This window comes from Eptatretus burgeri, chromosome 5 (genome assembly GCF_056783735.1).
Source record: "Eptatretus burgeri isolate ZD-2024b chromosome 5, Ebu_testis_v1, whole genome shotgun sequence".
Classification (NCBI taxonomy): domain Eukaryota; kingdom Metazoa; phylum Chordata; class Myxini; order Myxiniformes; family Myxinidae; genus Eptatretus; species Eptatretus burgeri.
The window spans coordinates 14,018,246-14,043,855 of record NC_140965.1 but is presented as its reverse complement, the minus strand read 5'-3'; the positions used below and the strand labels follow the sequence as shown (position 1 = coordinate 14,043,855).

Below are 25,610 nucleotides of genomic sequence, written 5' to 3'. Positions count from 1 at the left end.
CGATCCCAGGTCAGCAGCAGATCCGACTGATACACGAGGATGATACACTTAGTGGAAGGTGGGGACACAAATGCGAGATCCCAGACGTTCATTCTAGGAAACCCTTCTCGTTTCCGAAAAGTCACGTGGTACACCGCCGTTTGTTCATGAGGGCTGTCATTGGCGTGTGGCACTACTAATGAGGACACCGGGGAATGAGGACGGAGTCTCCTGTCAGGGGGCGGATTCTTGAAAAAGAAGGCAAAAGCTGAACAAGTCTGAAGACGACGATGGTTCACGAGCGGTATTTGACGATGTAGATTGTTTCAGAAGTCAAGGATGAGACAATGTGATAATGTTTGACCAAGTTATAAAAATGATCAACATGATGTGGTACGAGTGACAGGTTATTAGCCGCAAAATGTTGAAAACCCGGTTTCGTTGAACAACTTTAAAAATTTGACCTTTGCATAACCTTTAAAGGTCACAAAACAATATTGTAGACATTAAAATAAGGAAACAGGATACGTGCTATAGCTTATTGGAGTTGGTTCGTCGAAGAAGGTCGAAAACCAGGTTCGATTCCCACAACTTTGAAAATTTGACCTTTGTGAACTTTAAAGGTCAAAGGTCAAGGATTATGACCTTTAGTGCAAAACTTCCTCTGGAACATTCCAGGAACAATATAACGTCATATAGGCTATATAGCATTTCGCACTCCTCGGATTATCCATACTTTGATGAAATCAGCGTAAAAACAAACTTGAAGGGAGCGCCACAGGCAAGGTGTTCGAGATGGAGCAAAATGGTTTCAAGATTTAAGGTGGGGAATGACCTCAAGATTATGCATAAAAAAATATTGTCATCCTACCTCTCATAATTTGGGCGGTCGTATGATTTTTATGTCAAAATTCGCAATTATCTAAGTTCATGACCTTGTGACCTTGACCTTGGGACGAAAATGAAAAATCGAGCTCTGTGGGGCTATGCAGGTGTCATTGGGCTAACCAAATACTGAAACCCCTGCCAGATTCAACAAACCACCTCAGAGAAGATGCAAATTGAAATCGGCTACCCCCTAAAAACACATGTTTTTTTGGGCGTGGCTCCGCCCATAATGGGCGCACCACGCCCATTCTCAGGAAAACACAACTAGATCATGATATAAACCTCCCACCAAAATTTTATCAGGATCGGATCAAAACCCACGGAGCTATGCTCGGGACAGACATACAGACATACAGACAGACAGACAGACAGACACACAACAATAAACCAATGTCACCCGCAGGGTGACCCATATCTTGCCAAAAGGTGACCACGTGTGACTTCTTTAAGGTCACACTGAGGTGAATAGAGCTACTATCCACCAGGAGCGACTCCTTGAGGAATATCTGCCTACGAGAGATTCCGATGAGAATCGTTCTACAGAGTAACCATGAAAAATATGTGTTTGCCTCATAACGTCACCAAATGACGTCATAATGTCTCAAGTTTGACATATCTAGAAAGCACTCATCGAGGTGTTCAATTTGAGGTACTACACGATATGGTTCCTAAAACTTGAAAATTTGACCTTGGGGTCAAATATGTTTGACCTCAGGCGCTAACCATGAAGGTCAAGGCCAATCGCCACCAAAAATTAATCAGCTGAGCGCCAGACCATATACTACATTCCCATAAAGTTTGGAGATGATTAGATTAAAATTACTCAAAAAATAACGGTTTTGTCGACTCCCCTAATTTGCGACAAAGTGACCTTGACCTTCAAAATTTTGTGCACTGAAAAGGACCTCTATAGGCCTCTGATATGCGAAGTTACAAAAATTTCCAATGATAACTGTGCTCTGCAGAGTGATTTATACGTGATTACAGACAAAAAAAATAATAAAAAAAACACATGAAGGTCAAGGCCAATCGCCACCAAAAATTAATCAGCTGAGCGCCAGACCATGAACTATATTCCCATGAAGTTTGAAGATGATCCGATCAAAATTACTCAAAAAATAAGGGTTTCGTCGACTCCCCTGATTTGCGACAGTGACCTTGACCTTTGACCTTGACCTTCAAAATTTTGTGCGCTGAAAGGGACCTCTATAGGACTCTGATATGCGAAGTTACAAAAATTTCCAATGATAACTGCGCTCTGCGGAATTTTTTATACATGATTACAGACAAAAAAAAATTAAATAAAAAAATACAAGCTGACTAACATATTTTGCAAAAACTTCGTTTTGGCAAAATAATAACGAATATAGTGGTCACTTATTTTTTTCGTGAACCAATATTGTGGGTTCGTCTTGTTGAGAAACTTGTCTGAATGACAATAGGCTCGCGATGGCACGGTAAACAGTGACCTGTAAGACCGTGCCTTATTGACACGGAATTTGCATCAAATATACATAAATTTATAAGGAAAAGAACATGGTGTCTGTGACACAACTGTAAGAGTCGGTGGTGTAATGATGGTAATGATGATTTGCTGAGTCTGGGACGTCGGTAGTTCTAACCCTGAGGAGTCATACTGAAGATGTTTTTTTAAATGGTACTTGCTGCTTCCTTGTTTAACGCTCTGTATTTATTATTTAGGCCTAGGTCACATTTGCCACGGCGGTCGTGGGGTCTCTAAAATCTACGACCACTAGCAATTATATGGCGGCTGCAGTATTTCCACGGTCACACAATGTAGCAGTCACATATGTTTTTATTTTTTGGGGAGCCGCACGGCGTATTTATAAATTGTGGAGACCGAAAACGTGGGGTTGCCGTACGGTCTTTGATTTGATGTCGCACGGTGACCTGAGGGCATTCCAGCAGTGGCCATAGAATTTTCAAGGCAGACGCAAGGTGCCCGCAAGGCGACCGCAGGGGGGCTGCAGGGGGACCGCAGGGGGGCCCTAAGGCGAACGTGCGGCCAGACGGATGGTAACGAATGGGTTAATTTTTTTATTTTTTTTTTACCAATTTTTTTTTCGGCTTGTCGAATTGCTACGGCGAACGCAGAAATGAAAAAAGTTATAATTCCACGGCGACCTTACGACCTGTAAAATATAGCCAAACAGCGTAGGGCCACCCTGAGGCCACCGCAGAAACTCTGCGGCCGCCGCACGTTTCTGTCAATTCAGAGGGCGTACGGCCGCCGTATCCTCGCCGTAGAGCAAATGTGACTTCGGCCTTAATGTCATGGAGCATGGACAAACAATTACCATAGGTTGGCAACTCCAGCACAAGCCTTGATGGGCCTAATGGCCGACTGCGATAAGTGTTGAAGTTCCTTGTAAAAGAACTCAAATACACAAAGTGCTGTACTCGGTGTTTGAACCATCTATCCTATTTATATTGTGTGTGTTTGGGTGTGTGTGTGTGTTTGAGTGTGTGTATGTGTGTGTGTTTGTGTGTTTATGTGTGTGTGTTTGAGTGTGTGTGTGTGTGTGTTTATGTGTGTGTGTGTGTGTGTGTGTGTGTGTGTGTGTGTGTGTGTTTGAGTGTGTGTGTGTTTGAGTGTGTGTATGTGTATGTGTTTGAGTGTGTGTGTGTGTGTGTGTGTGTGTGTGTGTGTGTGTGTGTGTGTGTGTTGTGTGTGTGTGTGTGTGTTTATGTGTGTGTGTGTTTGTGTGTTTATGTGTGTGTGTGTGTGTGTTTATGTATGTATGTGTGTTTGTGTGTGTGTGTGTGTGTGTGTGTGTGTGTGTGTGTGTGTGTGTGTGTGTGTGTGTGTGTTTGTGTTGGTTGTTATCTCCATATGCGGGGTTTAGAAGGTGGAACGGAGTCCGCCCAGGTATCGAAGTATCCACCTCCATTTCAGTAAGGGATCATCGTTCATTCTAAGTTCTAAATGGTCCTTTCGGAAACGGTCCTTTTTCTGAACGGTTCTCTTGGTTTGTAATAATATTCTCAGGGATTGTTTTTAAGATCTCTGTCAGGTTTGTGGTGAGAATTCCTTTTAAAGTGCTTTGTTATGATGCTGGTGTTTAAACCAGAACAAAATAAATCTCACTCACATTTAAAATGCAAGGATGTGTTGTGAATGAAGTTTACAATTAACCCCCCGTTGTCTCTCCAGCGGTTGGTGGAGAACAAAGGTTTCTTGGTGACGAGCCACCACGGCTTTAAAATGTCATCAACAATGGCAAGCAGGAGAGGAGACTCGTTTGTTTTTCCGTGGTTGTTCACCAAACAAGTGAAATCCCCTTCACTCAATTGTCTTGATGATGTAGAACAAAAGTCAGTGTTCGAGTGACTCGTGAATGAGTCAGTATTAGAGAAAATATTGTTGCGGTTCTGTAAACCACATGCATCCAAGGCAATGGCATCCATCATACAGTGGTCCCCAGACAGTTATTTCATTAATATACGTACAGTTAGACCTTTCCCTGATGTCTAATGGGTCAAACGGGACGAAGTGCGTTGTGCGGATCTCATAGTTAGGTCTGATTATATCTTCATTCCAACTCTTTTCTTCTTATTCCTGAAATAAATCCAAGCAGCGGCCGCCTTTAAAAACCGAAGCCTTCACTCTAAAAATGTGTCTTCGCGGAGGCCAACAAAAGAACCAAACACTAAACGCCAACGCTATACAGGACGCACGCAGCGCGTTCTTTTCAACCCATTTCTGCATCTAATAATTATATCCATTCATTTCCTTCAATCCATGACATCCATAGCTCAGCGAGGTATCGCCGGATGCACCAGTGAGGCCACTTCCGGCCATGATGGCTGGGTCGTGGTGGCTGGGGCCCAATAGGAGCGCCCGACTCGGGTGATGACTCATCACTTCGGGGCGGCGCCCTACCCTACACTGGAGGGTCTATAAATGATGGATCGCGAAGCCATCCAGATTCGAGAGAGTTGTGGTCATCCTCATCTTCCCTGCTTGGCTTTGGATCGGTCTCTGCATGCACCTGCTGCCCCGTCGTCTTCTTCACACATTTGTCGCTGGCTCCACGCATCCACCTGACTCCGCCTGTTTTTCTCCGCCTTCTCCACCCACCCGCCGAGCTCTGCCTGCTGCACGCCATCTTCTTCTTCACACACTCATCACTGGCTCCACCCACCCGCCTGCTGCTGGCACTCTGCCCACTCGCTCTCGACTCCGCCTTCCACTCGCCGCTGTCTCCACTGAAAGTCCCTCCCTCACGCCTGATGATCACGCCCATTCTCTGGATCGGCGCAGATGCTGCACCAAAGCCAAGCAGGAGACGCACCAACTATCAAGGAGGGATCATTCAGCGGAGCATCCCCCCAAAACTTACTGGGTGGCACGGTCGGTCAATGGTGCAAGGTATTACGAGACCGTTAGCCTCATCTCCTCTACTTTCTTCTCATTAACTCCTCTTCATCGGGTTGTGTGTGTGTGTGTGTGTGTGTGTGTGTGTGTGTGTGTGTGTGTGTGTGTGTGTGTGTGTGTGTGTGTGTGTGTGTGTGTGTGTGTGTGTGTGTGTCATGGCACCTGTCCTCACTTAAGTTAGGAGTGCAGAAGAATTATATTGGGATAAGTCTGCTCTGTGTCTGCTTTTGTAAGTTGCTTGTTTTGTTGTCGCACCACACATTTCTTTCTATCCCTGCTTCCACACAACAATAAATCTATTCATTGTGCCACATATTATTTCCTCACCTGCCTGTAATAAACCCTTATGTAGAAATGTTCCCAACTCGTTTTTGTCTTTTCTTTCATTGATCCAGCATGGTCCGTATCCTAGCCGAGCCGGGACTTTATTCCCAACGATCCGTTCCTTTTAGCCGGTACGTTCCTTGGCAGTGTTGCTCAGCTGCATCTGATCCGGTGAGGTGATCCGGTTCGGACAAGGCATACCGAGGGTGTGTCTTCCGGTAATTAGGTCATGTGATTATTTTTAGGTAACCAATATTAGACGGAGGACCCTAAGTCACGTGGTTGAGCTATTGGCTTTCACGGTCGGTTAGCGACCTGCCGCATCACGGAGTTATCTGTGTGCGACGGCCTGCGATTCCGAGGAGTCTGGTGGGAACCCGAGATAGCTCCCGCCCCCCCTCCCCCTGGTGGTCTTCTCACCCGGAACCCCAGCCGCAACAATATATTAGAGTAACATGCTGAGTGACTCGTGAATGAGAAAAGGCTTGAAAGGAAAAGCGTGCGAGCTTCTAACATGTCGGGACGACGAGCTCTCATGAAGTGCACCTTTCAGTGTCCTCTATGCCAAGTGGCTCTCTCTGGAAGGACTCCACTGATTGGCTACTAGTGTTCACATGTTTACTTTATTACAAATATTGGCAAAATGTAAAGAAAAATGAACTCGTCATTACAGGTTCTTTTTTGTCATCATTCCCCTTGCTCCATCTATCACTGGTACAATTTTGGTGCTCTTCTGCTTCCAGGATCTCTTCACTTCATTTTTGGGGTCTTGGTATTCGGTAATTTTCTTGCTATCTGCATTGTTTAAGCCAAAATCTCTGGGTACTGAAACTTCAATTAGCAATTCCTTCTTTTCTTTTTTTGTACCTCAGTACTATATCTGGTCACAATGCTTTGCTTTCCATGTTCACACTCGAGAGGATCATCAAGTCGTATGAGCATTATATCCTTGTTTTCAGTGATTGCTTTTGGTTCATGCTTCCCTGAGTTTTCTGGAACTGGGATATTGAGACTTTTGCAGATGTGTCAGTGGATTACTCTACATACCTTGTTGTGTCTTTGTGTGTACAGCTGTTATGATATGAGTTTTTTTTTTTTTAACATCCCGAGAGGAGGTGGTTCGTCCTCTGTTTCTACCTTGCAGAACCTTCACCTGTCGGATTTACTCAGTTGGTGCAGTTTCCTTGGCCTTGGACATTTATAATGATTCATTTTCCATCCCAGTTGAGCTGACCTCTTCTTAGCCATTCAAAGAGCTTTATTTGTCTATTTCCAATCTGTCCAAGTCTTTTTTTTCTTTTAAAAAAATATCTTCCTGCTCTTTTGTCGTTTTCCCAGTTGTCGGTGTAAATCTGCTGGTATTTTGTTTTATATTTTTCTTTTGTCTTTTTTGCAATTGTTTGGGCTGTATTCATTGTTGTTACAGTTTATTGTGTGCCATCTTCCATTTTCACCTGACTTTGGAAATTTTTTCCTGGTTGGTTAGGGTATCACACTCCTCCTCAGCGACGCCTTTTCAACCCTTATACATGACGTGACATACTTCGCAACACTGCCATGATTGCTTCTCCAGTAGGTTTTTTAAAAAAAAGACATCTCTCTGGATGATGTCATTGACCTCCATTGCTTTTTTACTCCCATTTCAGTATTACTGCTGCCTTCATTTTTTTATAAATAGAAAATACCACCCATTGCTTTGCTGACGGGAATACTGAGAGGATGGAAAAAAAGGGGGGAGAGGGAGGGAGAGGGTGGGGGAGAGAGGTAGAGAAGAGAGAGCAGGGGAGGGGAGGTGGAGGGAGAGGGGAAGAGTGAGGAGGGAGGGGGAAGGGAAGGCAGCGAGAGGTGAGAGGGAGGGAAGGCAGACATGCGGTGGAGCGTTAATTACAATTCATACTATCTAGCAAAATTATTCTGCATTGAATAACTGTGAAGATAGAAACAAAATAATGTCTGAAATCAATTTTCTACAGGTCATACTCTAAATACCGCACAGAGACAAACATCACCGGGGCACGACCGGAGACAAACACCGCCCGAACGCATCCAGAGGCAAGCTGTTCGGAGATAAACACCTCCTGGACACGTCCAGAGACAAACTCCCATTCAGTCATAAAGACCGCCCGGACACGATCGGAGACAAACACTGCCTGGACACGTCTGGAGCCAAGCTGTCCAGAGACAAACACCACCCAGATATGTCCAGAGAGAAACTCCCATTCGGACATAATGACCGCCCGGACACTATCGGAAAGAAACACCTCTTGGACGCATCTGGAACCAAGCTGTTCAGAGAACAACATTACTCGGACAAGTCCGGAGACAAACTCCTGTCTGGACATAAACACCGCCTGGACACCGTAGAAAAACTCCTCTCCGGACACATCCTGAGGTGAACTCCTATCCAGACACGTCTGGAGACAAATCCCGCCCAGACATAACCAATGTCTGGATATATATATATATATATATATATATATATATATATATATATATATATATATATATATATATATATATATATATATATATATATATATATATATATATATATATATATATATATATATATATATATATATATATATATATATATATATATATATATATATATATATATACATATATATATATATATATACATACATACATATATATATATCTATATATATATATATATATATATATATATATATATATATATATATATATATATGGTAGGGGAGTTAGCAGAAAGAATGTTATGCTTTATGAACAACAACACACACACACACACACACACACACACACACACACACACACACACACACACACACACACACACACACACACACACACACACACACACACACACACACACACACGTACTTGGCAGATAATATCGGCAATTTTTTGGAATCGGCAGGTTGGAGTCAGTGTGATTATCAACGACAGTACCTACTGTATTCAACCCAAAAACCTTGAGTAGCTTTCACCAAAAAAGACAATGTTGCATTTATGTATATCGACATTTCAGGGATATGTTGACAAACATTAATCTTAAGCTGTGTGTGCTGGGTGGTGAAAAAGTTGTCTCGCTCAGGATGACGGAGCACGAACCACTCGCTCAGGGTGATGGAGCACAAACCACTCGCTCAGGATGATGGAGCAGGAACCACTCGCTCAGGATGACGGCGCACGAACCACTCGCTCATGATGATGGAGCACGAACCACTCGCTCAGGATGACGGAGCAGGAACCAGTCGCTCAGGATGACGGAACACGAACCACTCGCTCAGGATGACGGAGCACGAACCACTCGCTCAGGATGACGGCGCACGAACCACTCGCTCATGATGATGGAGCACGAACCACTCGCTCAGGATGACGGAGCACGAACCACTCGCTCAGGATGACGGAGCACGAACCACTCGCTCAGGATGACGGAGCACGAACCACTCGCTCAGGATGATGGAGCACGAACCACTCACTGAGGACGATGGAGCATGAACTACTGCACCCACTGCAGTTAAAGAAATAAAATGATTTTTTTCAAATAATAACTTTATCCATAAAAGAATTGCTATTTAATATAGGACATACCTGGAGACATCACAAAGTTTATTTGCCTGTGAAATAAACATTGTAGATAATCCGCCACGCTGCCTGCTTGTCTGTGTACGCGTCATGTGGTACATCAGTTCGCGGTCCGTGCAAACGTTTTCACTTTATTTGAAAACATCCGTTTTTCATTAGATTTGCTTTGATTCCCTGTAGAGCACCTCGCGAAACCTCTGAAAATATAGACACAGATCTGGCAGATGCTTTGGATAAGCAGTCCCTTGGGGGGACAGAGTGCAATGTCAAGCAGTGAATGCATTCAATCATGTACTTATAGCTCAATGAAGGTGATTAATTTTGGCATTCCTAAATCTTTTGTTCACTCAATAGAATTCTCCAAAAAGAAGGAAATAATGTTCAATGCATAAAGTAGAAAAAGGTAAGTTTAATGTTTTGTAAATTTCACATTTTCTTGTTTATATATGGAGAAGTAGGGACCATAGTCTTGCTTGGTTAAAGTAAATAGGTATATAGTCTTAGTTATAAGACTCATTATTTCTTTAAATTAGCAGATTTCATTCCATATTTCGACACCTATTTAGTCTGGATGATATCCGATCCTCAAAACCGAAAGAATATTTCGATGATATAGTTTAATTAGTCCATGAGAATAGATCATGGAAAATTGTATCATATAATACATGAAATCGCTCAAGCTCCTCACTTGAAAACTATAGCACGTACAAAAGCGATGTATACAGTGATTTGTAGTTCTCATGAATAAGCATTTAATAATATGAGTGAGGAAAGTGAAAAAACAACAACTTTATTGTTAAGACATAGTTGTGGCCTGTTCCAAGTTAAGGCATGGTTGAGCAGGCCAAGAAACATGGCGGCTTCAGACCCCCAGCGAGGTTACCTCGTAGACGCCTTAATTCCCAGAGAGCGAGGTGGCCGAGGATCACCTGATGAAGGATATAATTAAATAAGGCCGTTAATTATCATCAAAACTGGTGTTTTAATTAACCCAAGCACCCAATTTTCACTCTTGCACTTCCTTGGAGTTTTCAAAGTATGCATGCTAAGTTTCAGGCTGCTAGGTTTTATAGTTTTGGAGTTATGGAGGAGACATGCTGACACACATACTGACACACTGACATTTATTCGTTTTTTAAAATTTTAATATTTTTTTATGTTGAAGGCTACAGACATGGACTGAATAGTTCTCATTGAGGAGAGGGGATTGGGACCATACTCTGTGCAGAGTGTTGGTGCTGCTTAAGCAGTCTCCTTGGCACAATCCTGGATGGGTCGCAACTCCGACACAGTATACCAACATGCTAGCACTCATTTTGCCGACCTCGGAAACATGAAAGGTTGAATTATTCCCACCTGGTATTGATTCAACAGCTGAGCGAGATTTGAACTCAGGACCCTGAGATCCAAAGCCCGCCACCCTAACCATTAAGCCAACACCAGGCATATTGAGGCCAAGCCTTAAATAAAACAAATGCATGAATGGAAAAGTTGGGAAAGATAGAATAGTCCAGGAGGTTTTGAGGAAGTAAAAAATCTGCTTTTGAAAAGGGGAAGGTCATCAGTGTTTGGCAAGACATGAGAAGGTAAAGTGTTCCAGAGTTTGGCAGTGGAGGGGAAGAAACAAACATCATAACGGCCCACCCTTGAGTTGCCAATGGCCACGTAATAATCATGTGATGTAGTGGCTTGTCGAGTATTCCTTGGTCTCGATAATGGTGGATGTACACAATCAACAAGTTCTGATGAGCAGAAACCGAAATAATATCTGTGAAAGGTAGATTAGAAGAAAATAGATTTATAGATTAGAAGAAAAAAGTAATGATTTGTATCATATGAAACAACTTGGATTTCAGACTAACAAATACTATGTTGCATGCTTACCTGAAAAATAAGAAAAAATATACAGCAAGAGTAATTGCACATGTATTTTACAGATATCTTCTGTTACAGTAGTTAAAACATAAAGTAATCATTTTGCTTGTAACAGTCATGACAATGCCTTTCAAATTCTGGTGAGCAAAAATTGAGGTGTATGCGGCATGTCACTGTGTCTGGCAGACAGAAACTATCTATGCGGTTCCAAACTATGAGGTCCCAAAATATGCCACAGCTTTGTGTGATATGTTTCTGTCTGTTGGAGGGAAATGCAGGCGGGACCTGGCTAATGGGTGGCATTTGTTACACACAGACAGGAAATTATATATATATATATATATGTACACATCCATACATACATATATACTAGTGGGGTGCTTACACATTGTGTAAGCATTCGAATCATGTTTCCCCATTGTCTTAGGTCACTCACATGCTTTTTCAAAAAAAAATGAATTTTTTTTTTAGATTTTCATTTATGAATGTTGTCCAATGATTTTGTGGTTTTTTTTTTCTGGTGTACTGGCTTCAATGTCCATCGGCACGCAAACTTTCAGCATTCTAGGTCACCTTGAAGGTGCCGATCTTTAATATCAGTCATCGAGTCAGTCAGTCAGTGAATCAGTGGTTAGAATGAGCTTTATATATAAGGTATATACAGGTATACAGTTTATTTAACTTGTATAGACCAGTGTGTATTTGTGTATTTGTTTATCCAATGTATCACAGCAGTTGTTACTTCAATGCAAGCGATAATTCGTGGAATGCATGTGAACATTCCGTACCGGCACGCACCACTTCCGGATCGTGATGACTTGCTGTATTCGAATAATTTCTCGATTTCTTATGCGCATTTATAGATAAACACAATACCCCAATCCAGTCGTCGTTTACGAGAGCGAAGGAACGGCCTGTTTTTTTGTTTTTGTTGTTTGAAAGTTTTTTTTGGGCCCCCCCCAAAAGTTTTGGGGGGGGGTTGCACGTACGGGCACGCACGTACGGGCACGCGAGAGCGAAGGAACGGCCTGTGTCGTTGTTTCTGGCTCGCGGTTTGAAAGTGTTTTTGTTTTGTTTTTTGCACGTATGGCCACGCACGTACGGGCATGCAAGTACGGGCACATACTAGTAAGAATAATTTAAGTAGAGTTATAAAGGCCAATCTTTCAATTCAATTGTGTGGTCACTGCAATCTATTTTTCAGGATAAAAAAAACTAACTCGAAAAACATTTTTCAGAAAAGAGTAATTACAGCTCTTCTATTGGAAATGTCGACCGTGACTTGCAACTGGGCCTCAAAGTCAGTGTGCAGAAGCATTTCAAAATAATAATAAATACAAGGTACAGGGTGGTGAAATTTTCTGCACATGATCTGCACATGAGTAAAACAAGTGTTTATTTGCGTGCGTAGGATATCTAATAAATAAAAAAAAGTTTCAAGCACACCTGACGCTAGGCCGAGGCTTCAGACTTTGGCACGCTCATGAAGCTGTCCCGTCGAAATGAAATGTCCCAGAAGATAAAGAAAATAGGGTAACATTTGTGTATGCAGTGTTTTAAAATAATGCTTCTTGCTGCGAAACATCATATTTCCAGTCTGAATATTTCAAATAAAATACTTCCAACCCGTTATTTTTGATGGGAATAACTGGTAAGTTAATTTTTATACTGGTAAGATAATAAAAGATTTATAAAATCGGAAAACACGATGTTCATTTGTCCTCAACCAGACCGTAATGTGTGCGAAATAGCACTACCCGGTGGTGGTTGGAGAGGAGGGAAAGAATGGAGTGGATATGGACAGGATGGATACAGATGGAAACACAAATGAGCTGTGGAGCTGATGGTTTAGTCATGGTGCTCACTGATGCTTACTTACATCCTGCTAATTTACACTGATGGAAAAATTACTGATGATTCTGCCTTACCTGCTGATGATTCCACTTTACATGCTGATGCTTACATTTTGGATGATTTCACCAAATTTATTTGAAGAGTCAGGAGAGCTTGCCACACAAGAACACTCACCACACAAATTCCCATCAGGTTTAATTGCAATACAGCATCTGCTTTATTTGGCAAATAATTCACATAAAAAATTCATCCAAAATGTGGGTAAACTGCTTGTGGTACAATGTGTGGGCAATATATTGAAACATACGTGTCTGGTTATTTATTTGTTTGTGGGACGGAATGCGTTGAAACTTGGTGGTTGAACTCAGGTTGCGTAGGAATGTTCTACTAAGTTGGGATGGCCACCTTCAACTTAAAGCATCCCCCCCTCACCCCACAGGGACCAGGATGTATGTAATTTTAAAATACTATGAAACTTAGCAAATACTGTTACGAATCTGGAAACCATGCGCACTCAACATTCAGGTCCCAAAGTTAGTTATGTCGATAAGTATGTGTGCAGTTAGAATCCTTTCCCCTATGTCTAATGGGAATTAAGTGTACGTGCGCTGTGAAGTTATTTTATAGATAGGATTTTTACCCCAACAACAACAACCCTCTGCTCATGGTATTGTCCGCGCTCTTCGCGCGCTCGCCGGCATGCGTGCGTGGGCGGAATTCCATGCCCCCAGGCGGTGTGGATTTCGCACCAAATATGGTCACGAAGCGTTTCGCTCTGGCTAGGCCCCAAATATGGGCACGCAGCACTTTATTCTGGCTTCACGCCAAATAAGGGTATGCGTCCTTTTCCGCCCAATGGGCGACACACGGACCAAAGCCAGGGCGGTCCTTTTTCAAGAAGGCCGAGCCGCGACACGCCATCCACCCAATGGGAACAGGCGATGGGGGAGCGGACCTGGCCCCAAAAACGATGGGAAAGGAGTGTGGCTATGCCATTAATGCAGTTACCCTGCTACCAGTAAACTGGTACTCATTTCACCAACCTCAGAATAATGACAACCCACCTGATGATAATTCAATGGACGACAAGGCTTTAACCCAACACCCTAAGATTTAAAGCCAGCCACCTTAACCATTAAACCAACACCATGCTTACATATTGATGATTCCACTCCACATCAAAACAAATATAGCTACCGATTGAGCTACTTTGTCATCCCACAGTCGGTCTTCAACGGAGGTCTCCCATCCAAATGCTGTATATACTCCAACTGCTTGGATGTGTGTTCCATTAGCAAGCAGCTTGCTATCGATTTCCAAGCGAATCGATCCGTATCAACCGCTTTGCAAGCCGCTCGCCTAGCCGCTAAGGGAGCAAGCGATTTAGAAAGGTGCTTCGTTATGTTCGCAAAAATGACCGCTGTAGCCGAGTTCAAAATGATACTACCACCACAAAATGAAATGCTCAGAAGTGTACCCCTGTTAAAAAAAATCTTAATATTTTTGAAACGTGCATTTCATATTTTAATTTTTACTTGTTCTTTTCATCGTAATTCTTCAAGATCTACAAACAAGCAAAAGCCAAAACTGCTCCCCCCCTCCCCAAAGTGGTAGGGTGCATAGATGTAAGCTTGGCAGGGGGCTCCTCCTTCTGACTCCCCATTTATTAGTGCCCTTCCGGTTTCACCGGAGTGAACTATAGGTTTGCTGTCTGTCTGTCCGTGCTTCTGTCCGCCCATACATTTTTTTCCCGTACCCTTTAACATATCCAACTGAAACTTGGTACATGGCCTTATTTATATGATAAGTTACAGTACAACTTCGAGTTTCAGGGCATTTCGTCAATTTTTCACAGTTATGCCCTTTTTAGACTTAGAAAATGTCACGTGCTATTATACAGTAGGTGGATCAGCGTTCAGCTACCCTGACTCCAGCCCAACGCTTTACACCCATTGGCTGCACAGCCGCCCTGACTCCACACCCATAAAATCATGTGCCGCCATTCCCCGAACTTAAAGGTACACTGAGATTCCTTAGCGAAGGATTTCCTTGTGGGCTGTTGCATTTAAACAACCCTAAAGGGAATCCTCAACGAAGGATTCCCAGAGGCTGAGGAAATCCTTGAGGATCCTTTGCTATGCTCGGCAACCAATCAGATTAGAGATTGGAAGAGGTGTCCGAAAGCAGGATGGCTGCGAAGCGATCTACAAACTGGCTTCAGGAAAAGACAGAAGCACTGGTGGAGAGTTTGCTCAAGCACAAGAGAGACAAAGCATTGTATCGTTGTATGATGTGTGTTGTTGAAGTACTTTTTATGTGTAATTACAACACTGTAACCATAAATAGTATATAATTGTTAAGAATCCCTCAATTTGGGTGAGACCTGCGTCGACAGGGTAAACCAGGACTCCAGTGAGTTAAACGAGGCACCACACTTCTTCTTCTTCTTCTTCTTCTTCTTCTTCTTCTTCTTCTTCTTCTTCTTCCATATGGTAGCTTGGCTGCTGGGTAGTTATCATATTTTGGGGTGCAACTATGCCACGGAGCATATGTCAAACTATGTCAAAGGGCGGAGGAGCTCCTTGTGAGCCAACGGCCATCCATATCTAGTGCCCAACTGTGTCTGCGGACGTCCTCCTGCAGTTGGGTTACTTTTTATGAGGAGGTTGGTGGCAAGATTTGCACTCTGGCCACTGTAAAACCCTTCATTCCGCAAAACGAAAAAACGCAAAAAAATCTGAAAACCCACTCCGTGGCAGTACCTCCTGTGCAGCTTCCCTTCGCAGGGCAGCTCATCGGATGACGGGATTGGGGCAAAGCCTTCGGGACCCACAATCTTTGATGATAGGAGGGAAACCACGGGGTAACATCCCTGGGTCAGATTGCGGGAGAGAGAGATTGCGGAGAGAGGAGTGGTGCTGAGGTGTCGTCCACCAGACGGCGGTCTCCTTGGGTTAACCTGAGGCGGTCCCTTCGGGTGGGTGCCTGGAATGTCCTATCCCTAAGAGAGGATGATCACCTGTCTCTGCTATCATCTGCGCTCAAGCGTTTGGACATCGGGATTGCAGCTCTCTCTGAGGTTCGGAGACCGGATTGCGGCGAGATCATGGTGGGTGGTTACACCTACTATTGGTCTGGTCGCTCTGATGGTTACCATACCCAAGGAGTTGCTGTAGCTGTGTCCAATAAGCTGGCCCCAATGATAATTGAGGTAACACCCGTCAACGATCGTATTATGAGATTAAGGATTCGTCACTCCTTAGGTGTCCTTTCCCTGGTCTCTGTTTCTGCTCCGACTGAGGCGAGTGATCTCACCGTGAAGGATCCATTCTACGCCACGCTCTAGTCTGTGGTTGATCAGTGCCCCAGACGAGATACACTTCTAGTCTTGGGGGATTTCAATGCATTGACTGGAACTGATAGGGATGGTTATGAGGTGTGTGTTGGTCCCCATGGGTCAGAAACTATGAACCAGAATAGCACTAAGTTCCTTGACTTTGCAAGAAGTCATGGACTTAGGGTGGCTGGTTCATGGTTTCAGCGCCCACAAGCTCATCGCTGGACTTGGTATTCCAACGCTGGCGGTGTGGCAAAGGAGATTGACCATGTCCTCATTGACGGTCGTTGGAGGATGATCCAGAACTGCAGGGTCTACCGGAGTGCTCAGTTCCTCAATACTGACCACAGGCTTGTTGTAGCAACTCTAAAGCTGCACCTTAAATCCTGGAGAATGGTACCATCCCAGCCGAGGCTGGATGTTGCCAAGCTCAGGGATGAGAGAGTAGCTGAGGAGTTTGCGAACAGGCTGAGTGGACACTTGGGTGGTCTGCGTGCTTTGGGGGGTCCTGAAGAGTTGTGGAGTGCCTTCAAGACCACCATCCTTGATGTTGCCGGTGGATGTCTTGGAGCTCACTGCAGGGCAAAGAAGAATTTTGTCTCTCAAGGGACACTGGATACCATTGACCAGAGTCGCAGGGCCAGGCTGAATGGCAGAGCTGAGCTGTTCAGGGAGCTGAGGTGTAAAACTGTACGTGCACTGAGGGTGGACAAGGAGGCCTATGTGTGAGGAATCTGTGAGGGAGTAGAGCATCACCTGTGGACAGGTGATTCTCGTCCCGCTTACAGGGGAATTCGCGCATTGCGTTCATCCAAGCCCATCCCTCGGAGCACTGCAGTTCGAGAAGAGAGTGGTCGGCTCTTGACAGAGGAGTCTGAAGTGAAGGCCCACTGGGCCGGTTACTTTGAGCGGTTGTACCAGGCTGATCCCCCAGCTGTCGAGTTGGATGTCAAGGGTGTTACAATCCCTGTTGCTGACCCTCGAATCAACTGTGGTCCACCTTCGCTTGTGGAAACACAGGCTGCGGTGAACCAGTTGAAACGGGGCAAAGCTCCAGGGATCTGTGGCATCCATGCTGAACTTCTCAAGGCTGGTGGAAATGCTGCACTCGTGTCATTGCATGCAGTTTTGTGCTCTGCCTGGAACACAGGCATCATCCCAACTGACTGGAAGAGGGGCCTTGTTGTCCCTCTCTGGAAAGGGAAGGGTGATCGCCAAGACTGCAACAACAACCGAGGGGTGACGCTGCTCTCAGTGCCCGGCAAGGTCTTTGCTCGGATAATTCTTGATAGGGTTTGCCACCATCTGCTTGAGCACCAGCGTCCAGAGCAGTCAGGCTTTACACCAAAGAGATCAACGATTGACCGTATCCTTGCCCTTCGTTTCCTCACCGAACGCAGACGAGAGTTTCGGCAGGGGCTGCTTGCAGCCTATGTTGATCTCTGTAAAGCGTTCGATTCAGTGAATCGGGATGTCCTCTGGAGGATTCTTGGTCTTCGTGGGGTGCCACCAAAACTGATCGATCTGATGTCTGAACTCTACTCTGGTACTGAGAGTGCTGTGAAGTGTGGTGGTGCCATCTATGACTTATTTCCAGTTGTTACTGGAGTTTGTCAGGGATGTGTACTTGCCCCCACACTTTTCAGCACTTGTATGGACTGGATTTTAGGGAGGATGTCGGAGAGATCAAGTTGCGGTGCATCGTTTGGGAATGTCAAGATCTCGGACCTTGATTTTGCAGATGATGCAGTCAACTTTGCAGAGACTTTAGACATCCTTTTCGGGGCCTTCGAGGTGCTGAAAGAGGAGTCAGAGCCGCTGGGATTACGGGTTTCTTGGGTCAAAACTAAGATCCAGGCTTTCGGTGACATCTTGGATGCTGCTGTCCTGTCTATGTCTGTTTGTGGTGAGGATGTTGAGGTCGTGGAGAGATTCACTTACCTTGGCAGTGATATTCATGTCTCTGCTGGCTGTGAGTCAGAGTTCAATAGACATCTGGGTCGGGCCTGGGGAGTCATGGATTCACTGGATCATGGGGTGTGGCGCTGCCGGTACCTGTTTGGGAGGACGAAAGTCTTCAGGTCCTTGGTACTTCCAGTCTTGCTCTATGGATGCGAGACTTGGACTCTGACCAAGGATCTGAGACGGAGACAATTCCTTTGGTACCAGGTCTCTTCGGAGAATCTTTGGCTATCACTAGTCGGATTTTGTGTCCAACGACCGGTTGCTGAGAGAGACTTGGATGAGATTTGTTACCTGCATTGTCCGTGAGCGTCAGTTGCGGCTGTATGGACATGTGGCTCGTTTTCCTGACGCTGATCCTGCTCACCAGATTCTCTCAGCGAGGGAGTCTCATGAGTGGAAGAGGCCAGTGGGCCGACCACATGCCTCGTGGTTGCAGCAGGTTGACCATCATCTCAAGGAGATGGGGATGGGCCTGGCATCTGCCTGGGGGATGGCCAGACGGAGGCCCCTGGAATACCGGCGGAAAGTGGACGCAGCGACGCGCTGTTCTGGCACATGCTACCATACCTGACCTGACCTGAACTATGCCACTGATGCTGTGCCCCCACACCAGTTCACCGGTACTCATTTCGCCGACCTCGGAAGGATGACAGGCTGAGTCAACCCCACCTGGTGTTAATTCAGCAGCCAACAGGACTCAAACTCAGAACCGTAAGATCCCAAGCCAGCCACCCTAACCACGAAGCCAACAACAGGATTCGGCCCCACACGTCTCTCGACGACGGGGGATTTCCGAGTTATAACATGCCGTGTTCAATCAATTTATTACGTACGCAATTGACCTTTTTTTTTTTCCTGCGATCACTGTCGGTATCAATTTAATTGTTATCCTGAAGGCGAAACTTTTGGAAATATTAAAGTAAATCCTCAAATCTTTCTTGAAGGAAGCTTTATGCAACCAGGCCTCAGGCCTTTGGCCTAGATGTTCATCAATTGCTCAGTGCAATTGTAATGATCCCAGGTGTATAACCACGATGTATTTATTATACTAGTGCGGGCCCGTACATGCGTGCCCGTACGTGCAAAAAAGAAAAAAAAAAGAAGAATTGTGACGTCAATCGTGACGTCATAGCACCGTGTCCTGTCATTGGTTTGGTAAATAAATGGCCATAACTTGGGAAGCACTCGTCCGATTAATATCAAACTTTGAAAAGGCACATCCTCAGGTCCCCAACAATATACCTGGCAAGTTTCAATTAGATCGGACCAGAGGTTGTCGAGAAACAGCGGTCACAGACACACAGACGTAGAGATTGCTGGAATTATAGATAGATGTAGTATATGCACATAAACCGTAAACATGTTTTTGCTTCCTATATGTACACCGGGTAATTTTTTTTAATTTTTAGCACCAATTGCGCAATTATACACTGGCTAAAACCAAAGTCTGGCCAAAACCAAAATTACGCACAAAGAAAAAAAACCTTTATTTATTTTGCTTTTGTGTGAACAGCATAATTAAAGGGTGTCAGTGGGTGGATGGCCTCCAGTTATGCATCCTCGTCTGTCTTGCCGGAGTTGCAATCCCGATCCAACCGTTACCCCGGTCACACGCATGTTTTTGCTTCGTGTATGTACATTGGGTTATCTGAAATATCGCATCGGAAGGGGACATGTATTGCAAAGCAATTTTCGCCATCGTTTATCTTGGACAGCATTTGTTCGAGTACAATAGCACTGTTTCCATGGAGACCAACCACCATGTTGTTAAGCGATGCCGAGCACTCCGTTCCGTTGGAGTGCCTGCATGAGCGAAGCAAGCCCCTTGGCTGTAACGATAGCAATTTTCTTGCAAACAGAAAACAGCCCTGATTGTCTCGCTTTTGCTTTGAAGCTTCTGAGAATGATGTGGACACAAGCCAGGAGGCGACGATGGTTCGTGGGCATTATTGAGGAAGACCTTCCGTAAAAACCTATCTCTTCCGTCAAAATTGACCAAATCAAATCGGATTTTTTTATATGTTGTACTTATGGACATTACGGACAGCTTCTATGAAATGAAATTGCGAGAAAAAAAGTTCAAGTGGGCGTGGCTCCGCCCACAAGGGGCGTGGGACGCCCCTCATACAATAAGACACAACTAGACCATGATATCTAGCTTGTGTCCAAGTTTCATCAAGATCGCATCAAACGTCACGGAGCTATGCTCTGGAGAGAGTCACAAACAAACAGACAAGCCGGTAGGCGACATGGGTGGTCGCTATGTAATTGCATACCAGTCATAGTTTTTGACGGATCGGGCTGAAATTTTTTGACAAAGAGGTTGATTATAGTGCGGATAAAAGTACGGAAGCCGATTTTTGATTTTGCATTTTTTTTTTTTTTTAGGATTTTTCAAAAATATCAAAGTCCCGTTGCTAGGCAACGGTGGCGTCCATAGCAACGGTGCTCAAAAGCATACAACTAGATCCTGCTATGAACCTACCTGTCAAGTTTCATCAAAATCGGTTGACTCCTCTGGCCTCCAGAGCTGTCCATTACATACATACAGACAGACAGACGGAAAACCTGAGAATAACGGTAGTCTAGCGACCACCCAACAGACAGACAGACCCAACGAAAATAGTGGTCACTGCTGGCACTCGCGAACCAATACTGTATCTGTAATGTACTTGATAGATGTGGACAAAGGCTCTGAAGTGGGAACAACAGGTTTAATTCGGACACGGGCACAACACAGCACAGCATCGGAACATGGGAAGGTCACATGACTCTGCTTAACCATGCCCCGTTGCACCCATGTATGTAAATGTATGCATTATCATAAACTACTGATACATCTCAGTATCGTGTAGAAATAGACAGCCTGGTGTACTGTGTATCTGTATATAGAAGGGTATACATCAATCTCACATTCTTTATCAATTCCAGAAAGCCTCCTGTTGGCTTAACGGTTAACGTGGTTGGCTTTAGATCTTCGGGTCTTGAGTTTGAGCCCCTGTCGTCCCTTAATACAACACCAGGTGGGTTGATTGAGCCTATCATCCTTCTGAGCTTGGCAAAACGAAAACCATTGACTGCACATGAAACAACAACATTCATTTCTTGGGGAATTATAATTTCTTCTTCGATATCCTGATGTTTAATAATATTTTTACATCCCTGACATAACAAGTTCGAATGAATCAAGAAAAGACATTTGATAATAATGAAATCTCTTTAACCAGCGAATTGGAACCAAACATCGGATGAAAACAAATAATCTGTGCAAAGTTTTTAGGTTCAAACCAAAATTGCTATCATTCTGAAGTCACCAACGGAAAGACCCAATTGTGATGTCGTAGGCATCACAATCGTTTCCATGGAGACGAGGCACGCTGCTGCAAACACTCTCGCTTTCCCGTTTCACTGATCGTGATAAAAAATAAAAACTTTCCCAAAACGATAGAGATTGGTTTCCTCGTTGGAAAACTTCGTCAAAAAGTTAAAAGAGAGCCGGTGAGTTCGGTGAGAAAGTTTCCAAAACCCTGCTCACCACCACTACTTGTACCCACACACCTTGGTAGCTTTGATAATTAATTAATGCGAGAAAAAGTGTGAAGGTAAAACGGGAGGTATTCGAGTAGAGTGATTTAAAAACGTAGTTATAGGCACGAAGGGTTTATTGTGAGTTTGGATTTATAGTTACGATCATCGTTTCGGTTTTGTAACTGCGGAACCTCCAGCTCAACCTCCTTTCCCCAAACCCCTCACCCAACCTCCATCTGCCAACTCTCTCTCCCCCCCCCCCCCCCGACTCCTCATCAACTTCATCCTCTGGCCCGTTTCTAGTATTCCAAGTATTTCGACTAAAATAGTTGACAACCCTGAATTAAACTTTGTACTTACTATGCAGACTTCAGTTCATCATTCGGTTCACTCCAAGAGTTCTCATGATTCAACCCATCGCATCATGTGATGATATATTAGAACTTGTTTCGAATTTTGTCAATCACGACTAAAAATAATGTATGTGTGTGTGTGTGTGTGTGTGTGTGTGTGTGTGTGTGTGTGTGTGTGTGTGTGTGTGTGTGTGTGTGTGTTTGTGCAGTGTTCCATAGATACTCAAATGCCAACTCTCACAGAGGATGTCTGACAATGGGCAGTGGGTGGGTTCTTGGAGACCAACTCGCCCTTCTCGGCTGATTAATGCACAGCATCGTGGACCTGGTCCCAGATTCCTCCTTCCTCCCTGCACAGGTGTGTAATCAAAAAAAGACATGAACATACACACACACACACACACACACACACATCTTTAGTGATATCACGGAAAACATTTCAGTGTTTGTGGAAAATAATTGATTTGCTTCTTTCCATCATGTTGTCCCTCCAATGTAGTCATGTCTTCACGTTCCCATAAAGTGCAAAGAATCTCGAAGAATCGAATAGGTTTTCAAAATGAAATGATTTCAGTTATTGGGTCACCGAAATAGGTGACCCTTATTGTTGGGTCGCCGAAATAGGTGACCCTTATTGTTGGGTCGCCGAAATAGGTGACCCTTATTGTTGGGTCGCCGAAATAGGTGACCCTTATTGTTGGGTCGCCGAAATAGGTGACCCTTATTGTCAGTAATTCTCTCCGTTTGTTTGGATGTTTGTTCGTTTGTCATCAGCATAATTGGTAGTAAACGTGGGCGGATTTTGACCAAACTCGGGTGGTAGGTACATCTTATGACCTCGTGCTTTGGAAATTGTGATGGTTGCTAGGGACACTTTGGTTCCCAAGCAACAACCGAAAAACCTTCAAAATCGGTACCGTTCACGCGAAATCAATTCCGAAAGCCATTATCCCACATAGGGTTATGAAATTTGGCACGAATGATCTACAAGTGATGCTCTATCAAATATATTCCGGTTTTTATGATATATGGAATCCTTTATCCGCAGCACCCCCAACAATTAGGGTATGCGTGAAAATTGGCGAAAATTGAAGGCCCCCTTCATTGAAGCTTCATTGAAATTGAAGCGACCAGGTGAGTGCATCGATACGAATGAAACTTTGCAGGTTCATGGTACTCAATGAGTACTACAACTTTGCCTCAGGACATATTGACCGATTTTGCTTAGGTCAGGGGTCAAAGGTCAATTCGTGCAAAAATCGATAATATGCGAGAGCTGGAGGTGCCTTCGCGCGAAATGCTACTCCTCCAAGGGTTATTGTCAGATGGTCATGAAAATTCACACTAATCGTCTGGAATACATTGTGCACAAACGATCGAGCCGGATTTTCGATTTATATCTTTGCTCACCCACAGCACCCCCTCGAACTTTGGGGATTTCCGATTTCAAACTGCATTTTCGGTACTTTTCATTCAAATGGATACCGAGTAGTTATCAGTAGATGGAACTGGATGAGATTTGATATGCAAAATCTTAAGGTGATTCCCTATCCGCTATATGACATGCATTTTGCTCTATATGTTATAGTTTCCATGCTCGGCGACCCATCGTCGCCTACCGGCTTGTAACATTATTGTTCGACCCTTTTTTGGCCTTATTTTTGCTCTATTATTTGTTAACATTATTTTTCTCAGCAACCACTTGTCAGATTGACACAAAATTTCAACGTAGCAGTGACCCCCCCCCAATCCATGGTGAATTTTTAATTATAATTGTGACGTCATAGGTGATGTGATATGGCAGCCATCTTGGATTAAACGCAAAAAATGAAAACATATCTCTGAAACTGCTGATCGAAAAATTTTAAACTAAGCACATCTCATTCTACTTCTAATGGGGAATAAAGGATTGCAAGGATGACGTCATCGGTGAAGTGGCAAACCAGTCATAAAAGTGATAAACCACGCAGCTGGTGGACTCATGATTGGCGCAAGGCAGATGAAAGGCCAAGCGGTACAGGGCAGACTGCAGGGACCGAGCAGCTCTAACACTCAGCCGATCAACCAGTCAATGAAGGTGAAGGTCCAGAGAGACAGTGAGATGGACATTGGACAGCACTTAGGCTTTTCGTATTTATAGGTTTGGCTCCCACGCTGGCCCCCACCTTGGCTCCTAAGGTGAATCGCACACCAACCCATGTCTTGTTCGCCAACAAGCACCTGCAGTGCGCATGACAACAGCAACAGACCTCCCGTCAATCAAGGCTCTTTGTGCACCTAGGCCTCAAAGTCAATTGCAGCCCTGCATGGCAAGGAGTCCCCACCCTTCTTTGCCAGCCTCGAAGAGACACCAAAATAGCCTGTCCCGGCTCACACTGTTCTTTGCAATCAAATGTCATCCTCACATAACTGGCCTCACCTGGTTCCAGACGTGGGGGAACACAAAACATAATGCCTTACCTTAACTATCTACTATTTTGGATAGCACTGTCCACCCCAGCAAAACTCAATCAGGTCTCAGGAACGACATCTTGCATTTGGTCTGATAGTCCGATAATAGTACAAGGTACCACCTAGTTAACTGGCATCATGGGAGGGAGTTTTAAACCTACGCCCAAGCTTATCAGCCGACAAAACATGCTGTAGCCGAGGGCATGGTCTTTGATATTCACAACCTATAACAGACCATCCAGGCGAATACAACCAGATTGACACAGACGTGAACCAATTTTCTGTGAGTAGCATTCTTTACTACCATGGCTGACACACATCGGGCCCCGAAGCAGTGGTGTCTTGGTAATATAGACAGTGAATTATATTTCACAAGCTGGAATGAAAGTCTCCACTACACATTGTCTCTTGACCTGAATTTTGCCCCGCTTCTTGTGATATACTTACAATGGCTCAAGAAAATGAGAACAGCATCTCTCCAGGGATTCACTGACAATTGTGAAGACATCACACAAGCCAATTGCCACACAGCCCAGCAAAAAGTCAGCATGCTGGAGCTGCTGCTCAGACAAATAGCAAATTATTGCCCGGTCATTGCTCATTACACTATTGTCTGAAATTCAACTTCTGCAGACTATATATGGCAAGACAACCACCTGAATTTTGGTTTTCAATCGACCGGTGCCCATTTCCTGGATTTTTCAGATATCCGTTTAGAACCAGAAGAGCGCCTGGATGACCTGGATCAGCACTTGACAGCTTTCATGGATGATTATCTGTTACGCCATGACGGAGGCATATCTCACCACAAATAAGTTCCAGTGGGTGAGGAGGAGCTCACTCCATCCCTCGAAAATTTGGTTGTCCTCAGCTGCTGGCTTTGAGTGATCCACCCGGTCTCACCTAAAATGGTCAAACAACGTTATAGAACTTTACTCCGTTCCCGTACACTCGTGTCAATTAAACCTGAAATTTCCCAGGCCCCTTCCATCTTTGCGAGATGAAATACACACATGTGACGATGCAAAAGTCATGTGTACTTCTACATCCCGCATGTCTGGTCTCCACCACCACACTGACA

At 44.4% G+C, this 25,610-nt stretch overlaps 2 protein-coding genes across 8 annotated transcripts in view; one reads left to right on the top strand and one right to left on the bottom strand.

Moving 5' to 3' along the window:
* Positions 1-111, bottom strand: part of LOC147025878 (interferon regulatory factor 5-like) — a 59,068-nt gene extending 58,957 nt beyond the window's left edge. The window contains exon 1 of the mRNA XM_085880788.1: positions 1-111. This exon is cut by the window's left edge and continues 29 nt beyond it. The gene's annotated coding sequence lies outside the window, so the exon portion shown is untranslated.
* LOC147025877 (ciliary microtubule associated protein 1A-like) overlaps positions 1-25,610 on the top strand; it is a 95,778-nt gene that overhangs the window by 58,449 nt on the left and 11,719 nt on the right. For 3 of the 7 annotated variants that reach the window (XM_085880791.1, XM_085880792.1, XM_085880798.1), the window contains one exon: positions 22,288-22,436. In XM_085880791.1, coding sequence (XP_085736917.1) covers positions 22,325-22,436 — 112 coding nt within the window. In that variant the 5' untranslated portion in view covers positions 22,288-22,324. Of the gene's footprint in view, positions 10-148; positions 284-19,712; positions 21,221-21,307; positions 21,696-22,287; positions 22,437-25,610 lie in introns of those variants that run through there. The other 4 variants (XM_085880795.1, XM_085880793.1, XM_085880797.1 and 1 more) reach the window with 4 other exon arrangements.